The sequence below is a fragment of the Arvicanthis niloticus genome, chromosome 15 (assembly GCF_011762505.2).
Source record: "Arvicanthis niloticus isolate mArvNil1 chromosome 15, mArvNil1.pat.X, whole genome shotgun sequence".
NCBI classification, from domain to species: Eukaryota; Metazoa; Chordata; class Mammalia; order Rodentia; family Muridae; genus Arvicanthis; species Arvicanthis niloticus.
Window position 1 is genome coordinate 48901576 of NC_047672.1, and position 12874 is coordinate 48914449.

General features: G+C 36.5%; 1 protein-coding gene across 1 annotated transcript in view; it reads left to right on the forward strand.

The window, feature by feature from the left end:
* Window positions 1-12874, forward strand: part of Thsd7a (thrombospondin type 1 domain containing 7A) — a 385076-nt gene that overhangs the window by 354678 nt on the left and 17524 nt on the right. Inside the window, exons 16-18 of the mRNA XM_076913691.1 lie at window positions 2262-2415; window positions 5988-6132; window positions 7351-7466. Of these exons, the coding sequence (XP_076769806.1) occupies window positions 2262-2415; window positions 5988-6132; window positions 7351-7466 (415 nt within the window). The remainder of the gene's footprint in view (window positions 1-2261; window positions 2416-5987; window positions 6133-7350; window positions 7467-12874) is intronic.

The window sequence follows — 12874 nt, forward strand, 5'->3', positions numbered from 1 at the left end:
ATTTACCTATTTTTAGTCTTCTTCATTAAGATGGAAGGGCATGTAGGGAGGAGGATAGTAGAAGTGCTTTGTCCTGATAGGAATTCCTTCCTTCCCAGCTTCCTCCCCTCCTGCCATCTTTCTCCTTCCTCCCTTTGCCCCTCCTTCCCTTCTTTTTTTCTTTCCATCTTTCTATTTTTCTTTGCTTCTCCTAGAGCCAAGAATCAAGCTTGGGCCTCAAGGAGGCTAGGCAAAATTTAAAAAGGTCAAGTTGTGGATGATATATTTGTTTTTGTAAATTTTATGCATATAATGACATATATTATAAAAAATAAAAAAAGAAGCGTTTTAATTGCAGTTACTGCAGCTGTTGTTTCCATACAGAAAGTCTACCTTTTACTCTCCTACCTGTTATTAATATACTTCAGTCTTCTCAAAAAAGTACTCTTGCTCTTTGGAAACATAGAAAGGCCAAGACTATAAAGAAAGCGAATTCAGAACCTATTTCTTTTGGCTTAATCTTGATCCAAATATTTATTCTGAATTCTAGATCAAAAAAAAAAAAAAACCTATAATGCCAAATAAAATAAATAGTCATTCTGGTTGGTAGAATTTGTTCCTATTTTATGAAATGAAAGTACGTTTAAAATAATAATGTTTTAAAATAAATCAAGCCTGTTAAAAAGAAGTTACCTCCAAGTGCTAGATTTAAGGTTTATTATTTATTTTGATTTTTTGAGTTAGTTATACAGTGCAAAATTAAGAAAATTTTTTCTCATAAAGTTACATGTACATAGCTACCCAATAAGGTATTAGACATCTATTCTCAACTTGTATCAATAGGCAATTTTACAAGTTAATCCAGTGTTGCATCAGTATCTGCTAAGAAAGTGATCAACTCTACCCTTTGAACCCAGAAAATAGAACATTTCTCTATGTCACTAAAAACTCATTTAAAGAAATTTGTAATTTAATTTTTCAACATTAAAATCACCAAATATCTACTGATTCAGTTTTTAGGAAATGATTTTTTTTTTAAAAATTACAGAGATCAGGATTTTTATATTTTTCTAAATTGCATACCCAATCAATATGCAACTAATGACAGTTTTTCAATCTTTCAATGTGTCTCATTTGACAGAAACGTTTATTTTTAAATTTGGTATTACTTATAGTAATACCAAAGTGATTTTTATAGTATAGTTTTAAAGACACAATGTCCTTCCTCACTGTAAATCTCTGAGAAAAGATGGGATGCCAGATAAACAACTGTGACATGATTCAACCAACTGCTTGAAACACTACAATGGCCTTAAGAGGTTCAAGAGCCCATCTTCCTTTGCATCTTCCCACAGGCAACTCTCTTACCAGACACATTAATAAGTCTGACCTTTTGTACATTATAAATTAAAGATCAAGGTTTTTTCTTCCACCACAAAGTTCACAGAGATTATTAACTACAGTAAAATGAAACCACGTTAATTAGCTTCTCAAAATAATTTCTTGACTGTTTATAATGGAATAGTATGAACAAAGGTTTAAATTTGTTCTAATATAAGAAAAACTAACAATTAAGAAAAAAACAAAGAAGATCCAAATAACCACAATTAGAGAAGTTGTATGTGTGTATGTGTGTGTGTGTGTGTGTATGTGTGTGGGGGGGTGGGTCTCTGTGTGTCTATCTATGTTTATATTTCACAATGCCCATGTGGTCAGAGGACAATTTGCAGGAATTATTCTTCCTTTTCTACATGGCAGTTTTAGGGATTGAAATCAGGTCACCAGGTTTGATTATAAATGCCTTCACTCACTGAGTCATCTTGCTGACAGCTAAAATTACTTTTGAAATGACAAAACAAACTGATAAATGCCTTATCTTGGAAATCAGCTTATAAAACATTTTCTGTGGATATCTCACTGTCCCTCAGCCTCTGTTGTCTATGATCAACTGTGTCTCTTCTGAGAACCTCTTTGGACCAATTTTCATCAGTTCAGTTTTCATATATGGGTGGAAAAGTTACTTCCCTTGCAAAGAAACAAGATAGCATTTACCAATGCACTGAAGCTATCCAATTATTTGTATGACTATTCATGTGAATATATGTTTTTCTTTTAATGTTAGAGAAACACTAATTATATGTAGGGAGACATAGTTTCTTGTAACTCTTCCCTTGGGAGAATGTTTTTCATCAGATGATGGTTTAATTAGTACCACCATCCTACATGTTGGCTGTCACTTTACTTGACCTAGTTCCTTTGCTGATGTGAATGTTTTCTCTTAGATGCATGCAGAATACAGCAGATGGCCCTTCTGAACATGTGGAGGATTACCTGTGTGACCCAGAAGATATGCCCCTGGGCTCTAGAGAGTGTAAACTACCATGCCCTGAGGACTGTGTGATATCTGAGTGGGGGCCGTGGACCCAGTGTGCTTTGGTGAGATTATAGACTATTTGGATAAAATGGAGTTTGCTTAATTTTTGTGATCCATGGACACAAAGAAAAGTGTGCTTCTTTGGCCACTTCCTTGTATGGGTAAGCCATGTATATCCAGTAATGTTTCTACACCAGCGTGAGTTCTTGCAAACTGTTTGTTCTTTCTCAACCATGCTTCTAAACCAGCATACGATTCCTTCAGCAGGCCTTAGAAGTTACACAGCATGTTAAAAACTCCAGTAGTCATGATTTTTCTTTAGTTAAAATTAGGAAAGAATGAAACTCCAGTGAAGGTACTTTAATGACGTCAACTTGATATCTCTTAACTCCTGTAGAATCCGATTAATGTAAATGGTAAGAACACTCTTACAAGGAAGTGCTGCAGCAGGATTATTAACACCAGAAAGTAAGCAATCTTGAGTACAGATCTGAAGAGGAAGAAGGTTGCATATGATAGATTTTCAAGTATTCTTCTAAGTGGTTGTGTGTGTGGATATTTAAAAACAGCAACCAAATGATCAGTTTCCATTCAGTGAACCTGCGGTCAGCATCCCTGTTGATGACTATAGGAGCAGCTTCACTTCAATAGCCTCTATTTTTCTAATAGAATCACTTTGGAACAGAATCTGTGACAACATGCATTTCATCCAATGGAATTCACTTTACCGTAAGAAGAAAGGATCATGTGCCAAAACTATAGCTTCCCTGAGCATCTCTTCGAAGCGCTTCTCAGTAGTTCCTGTCTCACAGAGAAGGGTGGTTACTATCATTTGTCTCACAAAAAAAGCTTACCTGTGTATTAGTCAGGATTCTCTAGAGCAGTAGTTCTCTACTCATGAGGTACAACCCCTCTGGAGATCACATATCAAATATTTTGCATATTATATATTTACATGGCGACTCATAACAGTAGCAAATTTACAGTTATACAAAAAAAAATAATTTTATACTTGGGGGTGACCATAACATGATGAACTATATTAAACGGTTGCAGAATTGGGAAGGTTGAGAACCCCTGCCATAGAGGAATGTAGTGTATATAGATTGGAGGTGGGAGGGGTATTAGAATGGCTTACAAGCTATACGGTCCAGCTAGTCCAAAAATGGCTCTCTATCAACTGAAAGTCCAAAAATCCAGTCAGTAGCCATTCATTCCATGAGGCTGAATGTCTCAAGTTGTCTCTATTCAGTATACTTCAGAATCCCAAAGTAGATTCTTATGCCAGTGAAGGGGTGGACTTGCTAGTGACAGAAGAAACAAGCAGGCAGAGAAAAGAGTTTTCTTTTTCCAGGGTTTTATATAGGCTCCCAGCAGAAGGTGTGGCCCAGATTAAAGGTGGATCTTCCCACCTCAAAAGATCTATATTAACGGGTTATCTTCCCACTTCAAAGATCTAGATTAGAACAGGGTCTTCCTACTGAAAATGTTTTAATTAAGAAAAAAAACACCTCACCACTAACTCAGCCATTTGTGTTTTAGTTAATTCTAGATGTAGGAATGTGAACAACCAAGAATAACCATTGCAACCTGTCAGTCACACATAGTCTGTGCTTCTTTACTCCTAGAAAGACAGATGAGTTCAAAATCAAGGAGAATTCTAGATTTCAACAACACTGAGAACCCTATCACCCATCTAGAGGAAGGGAATCACTTGAAACAGTATGTGGAAAAGTTAGTTTCTTAGTTAAGGTTACTATTGTTATCCTGAAACACCATAACCAAAGGCAACTAGAGAAGGAAGCGGTTTATTTCACTCATACTCACAATCCTATATACCAGTTCATCATCAAAAACAGTGAGGGCAGGAACTCATGAAGGGAGAACCCCTGGAGGCCAGAACTGATGCAAAGGCCATGGAAGAATGCTGCATACTTGCATGCTCCCTCTGACTTGCTCGTCCTGCTTTCTTATCAAACCCAAGACCACCAGCTCAGGGAAGAATGCACAAAGAATGGGCTATGTCCTTCCCCCATTAATCACTAACAAAGAAGAACTCTACAGGCTTGCCTACAGCCCAATCTTATAGAGGAATTTTCTCAAGTGAAGTTCTTTCCTCTCAGATAACTCTATCTAACCTGTGTCAAGTTGACAGAAACTTATCCAGCACAGTTAACTTAATGCTGCACATCTGTGAAAAGCAATGTGGAAAAAAAATTGAAAAGATACGTCTAATGTTAAGATATTAAATTAAATACAACTTCAGGCAAATTTACAGTCTGTGTTTTCCAAGGTGAGTTGCTTTATTTAGCTCTGTGTTAATATTGTTAAAATGCTAAATGGCAACTAACTGACTGCCCAGAAGCAAAATAGGGCCAATATATCATTTGAACAGATGTTTAAAGAGAGGGAAGTCTCTATTCTTCATAAAAGCCTGCAAATGAATTTCTGTTTTAATTCTGCAGCTGAACTACATTCTACAATTTACAATGATGGAATTCTTGTCATAGAAGAGTCTGTTAAAAGAATATTCAACTTTTATAAAAACAGGGGCTGTTGAATTTGGGCTGCTTCTTAAATTCCTTAACAGGAATTTCAATACCAAGTACCACAAAATTGGAACTGTGTCCATCTGGGTTTAGTTTTAAATATCCATAAGTAACCATCTTAGAAAAAATATTAAGTTCTACCATGTGTAACAAGAAAGAGTTTGTGAAAAATATTTTGTTTTCTTGAGCATTTTCCAATAGAAATTTTGGATTGTGGCTACAACTCAACTAGTTGACTAGGTGTGCCTTTTAGGCTTTATATATTACCTTGATTCATCACCCAAGACATCAATAAACAAAAACAAAATATTTATTGCATGCAAAAAACTTTTACGTTCTAAGAATATACAGATACCAAAGACAGCAGTAGTTCAATGTACTCTGGACATGGTAGCAAGACTTTTATATAATTTGCATTCTCTCAATACAGTAAGTATTCCTTCAGTGGTGTGACCGGCATACATCAAAAGTGGAGGACAAGGCAATAACTATTTTAGGCCTAAGCAATCCAAAATTCTTTGTTCCTTTCTATCTTTAGAAGCAAAATATTTTCAGAAAGATGCATCAATAAGATGCATCAATAAGATAATAGCCACTGTGTAGATGCTCAATTTTTTCTATGAGGATATATATACATTAGGAACATGAAAGCCACTGATACTTTGATATTTATTTGAATGATTTAAGTCAATTTATATTCACACACAAGCATGCATAAACACACACATATATATACGTGTATATATATGTATATATATACATATATATACATATATATATACATATATATATGAATCATTGCAGCATATGGAATTAGCATTCTGTGTTACTGAAAAATGCCCATATGAGTGTGTTTCTATAGGTGTAAGGTAATGCCATAAACATCTTCTAGCTAGAATGGGACATCAGTCTCTCTTAATGCCTACATTTTACATATGGGAACTCTGAACTCTGAATCATAATGAGACTTACTCCTTGTTTAAGTTAGTTAATTGAATCAAGTGCTCTAAATCAGCTCTAGAAGCATGCTAGCTGTTGTGTGGCTGAATTTACCTTTCTGAAAAAATGGTATTGTTCTTTATAAGCCTTGCAATCCAAGTGGTTTGAGACAAAGGTCAGCTGATCCCATCAGACAGCCTGCTGATGATGGAAGAGCCTGCCCTGATGCTGTGGAGAAAGAGCCCTGTAACCTGAACAAAAACTGCTACCACTATGACTATAATGTCACAGGTAAAAACACTTCATCATGTCCTCATAGATTCTGTGGCTTCTTCCCATGGGAATCAGCTCCAGACATTTTGAACAGCCTAGGGCAGCTCCACCTGCATGCCATTTAGAAACACAACTTACACTCTGAGAAATAATCATTAGCACATGGCAGAAGTAGTCATCTTTTTTATTTTTTTAGAAAACATCATATATTAAAAATAAAAGTATTCCAAAGACTACATTAATGAAGTATGTGATAAATATTCCAAATAATCCTTTTTTAAAACCTCTTCCTATTTTGGGATTATGGAAATATTTTATTTTTTATCAGATATTTGATTGTTACATCTACATCAATAATTCTTGGGACACAGGAACATTTGTGAACAACATTAACATGATGTAAAATGTTCGTAATCTTAAAAATAAATATCAGAAAAAAGACTTGTGATATATTGCACTTATTTCTTAAATTTCATTTAATATCATCAAAACATACACATCAAAAATATTTTATTGGTTCATATGATTTGATACAACATTGAAGCTAACATGGAGTTTTTCCTAGTAATTTTTATGTTGAAACAAGCTCAAGAAATTGAAGAAAGACACATAGCAATCCCACTGGCTTATGTCTCTTAGTTTTCTCTACAGTTTGCTTTGATGCCACAAAGGAAGTTAAAGGTCTCTAGGGTATGTACTTGCCTGGAGAAAGATGAAAGAATGGTTTTTGTAAAAGATACAAAATATGGGAATTTGATAAATATGCTGAAGTTATTTACAAAATAAATGAGTTTGTATTTTTAAAGAATTTTACTTATGCAAATGATGATGTGCAGAGGGTTAATATGACTACACAGAGTGCCACCCATTAAAATTATGCTTACTTTGCTAAAAGACACATAATAGTACATTTTTATTTCTATCCTTCTCAAGAAAATAGTTCTGAAATGTTATTGATCTGTACAGTCAAGCCGTTTTTACAATATCACTAAATAGCTAGCTGTCAAGTAGACATCTGCCCCCAAAAAATAATCCCCACAGCTATGTGCAACGGCAGCAATTCCATTTGACTCCTAATATGTTCAAATCTGAGGCCCATATGCTCTGCATGTGGGATGATTGATTGAGGGGCTTAGGAAGCAGTTGTGAATTAGGTACGGGATTCAGGTCATCAGAGTTTCATCTGAAATCTGTTACGTGAATCACCTTCTGTTCTGATGGGTCCTTTTCGTTCAGATTGGAGTACATGTCAGCTGAGTGAGAAGGCAGTTTGTGGGAATGGCATTAAAACAAGGATGTTGGACTGTGTTCGAAGTGATGGCAAGTCCGTTGACCTAAAGTACTGTGAAGAGGTGGGTGAGTGTTGTGTTAAATCTTTGAAGGAATTCTTCCCTAATAATTTAAATTCACATGGAGCCAAGTGACGTTCGTTCCACCCAATGCATGGGCAACAGCTGTTTTCACAGGCTGTCTAGTGCCCTCTTGAAAAGAGACAGTATCCACGCAACTGATTTCCACAGATAATTTCCTGTATTTTGTTCTGCTTGGAGCCCTGAGATATGCTAATTAGCCCATTCTGGAAGAAATGCTTAGGAAACAATAAGCAATCAAGGTGAATAAAAGCAATAAATCTTAATCAGACCATTCATCATCTTTTGTAATTTGATGTGAATTGGGTGCAGAGCTTGGACACCTGCCAAGATCCATCATTTATTCTTTCTGTTACTAAATATTGATCACATGCAGTTTCCTAATGGATTTTGATATGAAGATCTGATACCCAGCTATGAGAATATAAGTACTTAGGTCTCCAGGTCTGGATAAGAGAGCTTAATGCTCCAGCAAAGTATGAAGTCTGTCACTAGTATCTTTAAGGCTCAGAAATTGTAGTCTATAGTTAATTGTCGAAGAAAAGTAATGCCATAATTCATGGGTCATTTTTCAGACCAAAATAAGCAAGAGCTTCAGTAGATCAGAAACAGAACTGTCTTAACTCTCAAGGGAAAGTCACCAGTAGAACTCCTTGAACCCACTTAGTGCCATTGTCAAAGTGTATATGACTTTAACTTCCCCACATCTCTGATTATAGGGATAGACTTCCAGATGCTCGGAAAACATCCCCTTGTTTAGTCAATAAATGCCTCCTTCTAAAATCTTGTGTCACGAATTGACCTATTTATATGTTAGATTAAAGAAAGTTAAACTCAGGTTTTTAAAATAATACCATTAAACAATATAACCAACAGTAAATAATTTTTTGTACGTGAAGATTATTACAACAAACACAAACTTCCCAGAGAGTGGTAGTTGATCCAGCTCAAGCTGATTTGTGTAGTCTCTTTTGCAAAAACCCAGGAAAAGTTCCTCCTTACAAGAACATAAAATGAGACTCTGTAATAGTAGAGCCCAACACATTCAAGACTCTTTAAACAGCTTCATTTATCCTGTGAATTCTGCAGGGACAACTGCAGGTTCAGATCCTAACACCCTAGCAGATACTGCCTTCGGGGGTAGGGGAACTAAGCTGCTCTCTGTGGGAATTAAACAGCACACGTACCATTTTATACATCTCTATGAGTCCAGCTGGTTTCAGGAACAACTGTGCTGTCTTTGTAAACAATGCTTGGACCACCTACCTACCAACCCCTGTGCAAACCCTGCATTTAGTTCAGCAGCAGTAGGCAGCTCTTGCTGTTTCTCTAATGGCCACAAAGAAATGTGTCATTAGTGCCCAACAAAGAGGAAAATTAGGGTTAAATTCACTAACATTTATGTACTGTGGGTTTTTTTTTTTTTTGGTATTTTTTAGATTTTTCTTTTTTACTCATTTGCTACTAAGACATGGCCTATATTCATATCAGCATAAAAACCACGAGGCTTCATTATGGCACTTCTTGTCCTTCCTGAGATCTTCTTCTTCCCTCCTGAACTCTGGCTTCCATAGTGGCTTTCTTTGCTCTTTTATGTCACATGTGTCCCTTCACTTTCCCTCCCCTTCCTCAATATACCTTGTTCCGAACCTCCCCATGGTCTCTTGTCTAATTTTATAGTCTATATCCATTCTCATAACAGCACATTTACGTATCGTACAGATGCTAAATATTTAAATTACTCTTTCATATAAAGCAAAAAAGGTTGGCAGTTCTGAGAATTACCAATAGAAATTGTTATTCTCTGCTATAATATTAATACTTTTTGTTTTAATGTTACTTCATACCTTTGACTTTACTTTAAATGTTGGAATGCAATATATCACCTGTGAACTTGAAACACTTTCTCATACTTTGAAACTATAACACGTAAGTCATAATGACAGAATCAAAATGCAAATAAAATGTATATTATGAGAGGCCATACACATAAATAACAAGTAAATAAATAAATAAATAAATAAATAAATAAATAAATAAATGAGTTATAGCAGAGTTGGTGAGATAAACCTGAGAATAGAAATTCTTCAGAGCCAAGCAATGGTGGCGCACGCCTTTAATTCCAGCACTTGGGAGGCAGAGGCAGGAGGATTCCTGAGATCGAGGCCAACCTGGTCTACAGAGTGAGTTCCAGGATAGCCCGCCTACACAGAGAAACCCTGTCTTGAAAAACCAAAAAAAAAAAAAGAAATTTTCAGAAACAAATTATATAAAACATTTATATTTAAAATATTCCTGAGGACCCACATTTTCTTTTAAGAAAGATGAATTCTCTATCATTTATTTATTTATTTATTTATTCACTTTACATCTCCATATCAGCTCCCCATTCCTCCCAGTACCCCCTCACAGAGATCCTCTCCCCATTACCTCATTTCCTTCTCCTCAGAGAAGGAGATGAGGGTATCCCCTGGGTAACTCTTTCTCTCTCTCTCTCTCTCTCTCTCTCTCTCTCTCTCTCTCTCTCACACACACACACACACACACACACACACTCCATCATTCCCAACTCTATTGGCACATCACTCTATTGGCACATCAAATCACTACAAGACTAGCCACACCTAGATATAGTGGTCCTATTAGGGGAACAGATCCACAGACAGGCAAGAAATTCAATGACAGCTACGCTTCAGTTGTTGGGAGACCAGCATAAAGACCAAGCTGTACATCTGCTACATAAGTGCAGGGGGCCTTGCTCGGGTCAGCCCATGCTCACTCTGGTTGGTGTTTCAATCTCTGAGAGCCTCCAAGGATCCAGGCTAGTCAACTCAGTTGGTCTTCTTGTGGAGTCTCTATTCTCTTTGGGTCCCTCAATCCTTCTTCCAACTTTTCCTTAAGACCCTCTGAGCACCATCTGTTTCCATTGGATGCTGGGTGAAGCCTCTCAGAGGATTATTGGCTTAGTATTTTTTAACCTACTTTAATAAGAAATTTAAATACTTTAACCTCCCTTCTAGCCCACCACCCACTAGTGGTAGTGGAAATGAAAGGTATACAGGGCAAAGGGGATGTAGACTACTTTAGAAATAGTTCTTAGGGGTGATTCCAGTCTTTGTTGTCAGAATATCAGAAGTTTGCTTCATGTGAATCAGCACCATAGCTCAATCTACTCACAAGCACCATTCACAAATCAGCAATGGCAGTTTGATCCAAAAGAAACCCAGAGGCTCTGCCAATTGGCCTAAAGCCACAGGAATATCACAAGAATGTTTTTGATGTGTTTCTCTCTACAAAGTCACAATAAACAATGATCAGCAAAGAAGGCAAGGTGAACCAATGCCACAGCATATCCCACTGTTGGGTTATACTTATATTCTTTTCAAATATCATATATCTCCAAAAAAGCATAACATGCCCTTATTCCAAGCTGCTTCCAGAAAAATACCATGTGTCTGTTCTCAGCAAAATATTCTCCCACATGTTTACTTCAGCAAAACATCCTCTCAGATATATCTCCTCATAAGATAGTTTATAGAAAAACATCACATGACATAACTAAGTCTCCACTACTTCAGAGGACTGTTATGTCAGGCTTCCTGTCTGGAAGCATATAATAGAGTATCATTAATAGTGTCAAGTATCGGTTCTTACCCATAGAATGGGTCTAAATTTGGGCCCGTCATTGGTTGGTCATTCTCTCTGTCTCTGCTCTATCTTTGTCCCCACACATCTTGTAGACAGGACAGATTTTGGATAGGTTTTGTGGGTAGGCTGCTGTCCTATTCCCTCCACTGGAAGTCCTGCCTGGCTACGGCAAGTGGCCACTCCAGGATCAATATCCCCCACTTCTAGGAGTTTCAGCTAGAGTCAGCCCCATAGATATCCTGGGGCCTCCCCCCATTCCAGGTCTCTGGCACATCCTAGAGATGCCCTGTCCATTGCCAATTTTCATTCTCTCTCCTGCTCACCCTATCCTGATCCCCATTGTTCCCACTTTATCCCCTATCCCTTCAAGTTCCTTTTCTCCATCCCCCTCCTATATCTATTTTATTTACCCTTCTGAGGATAATTCAATCATCCTCCTGTAGACCATCCTTTTTATTTAGCTTCTTTGAGTCTGTGGATTGGTGTTATGGTTATCTTGTACTTTCTGACTAATGTCCACTTATAAGTTATCACATACCATGCATGTCCTTTTGTGTCTGGATTATCTCACTCCTGTTATTTTCTAGTTCCATACATTTTCTTGCAAAACTCATGGTGTATTCATTTTTAATTGCTGAGTAGTGTTGCATTGTGTACATTAGTGGTATTTTCTTTATTCTTTAGTTGAGAGACATCTAGGTTGTTTCCATTTTCGATCTGTTATGAGTAAAGGTGCTATTAACATAGATGAGCAAGTATCCTTTGGGATGATGGAGCATCTTTTGGGTATATGTACAGGAGTGGTATAGCTGGGTCTTGAGGTAAAACTGTTTCTGAGAAACCACTAAAGTGATTTCCAGAGTGTTGTACAAGTTTGCACTCCCACCGGAAATGGAGAACTGTTCCCTTAGCTCCACATTCTTGACAGCATGTGCTGTCCCTTGAGTTTTTTATCTTAGGTATACTGATGGATGTCAGGTGGAATCTCAGAATGTTTTTGATTTGCATTTCCCTGTAAATCAAAGATGCAAATTAAAGATATTGAACATTTCTTTAAGTGTTTCTCAATCATTACAGATTCCTCTGTTGAGAATTCTCTGTTTAGCTCTGTACCCCATTTTAAATTGGGTTATTCAGAGTTGGTGGTAGGTGTCCACCTTCTTGAGTTTATTATATATTTTGGATATTAGCTCTCTGTCAGATGTAGAGTTGGTGAAGATCTCTTTCTAATCTGTAGAAATTTTCTCCTATTTCTCCTATTCATGGCCTTATAGAATATTTTCAGTTCATTAATACAATTAAAAATAATTAATTTTATTAGTTCTTGATCTTAGTGCCTGAGCCATTGAGCAGATATGCCCAAGAGGAGTAGTTGTCAGGAAATAATCAAACTCCCAGCTGAAATAAATCAATTAGAAACAAAGAAAACAATACAAAGAATCAACAAAACAAAGAGCTGATTCTTTGAGAAAAGTCAAGAAGATAAATAAAACCTTAGCCAAACAAGCTAAAAGATAGACAGACAATACCCAAATTATCAAAACCAGAAATGAAAATTGAGTCATAACAACTGATACTGAAGAAATTCAAGGAACCATTAAATCTTCAATGGGAAGCCTATACTACACAAAATTGGAAAATATAAATGAAATAGATGGTTTTCTAGACAGATATCAATTACCAAAGTTAAATAAACTACCTAAATAGTCTTATAAGCCCTAAAGAAATACAAATAATAATCA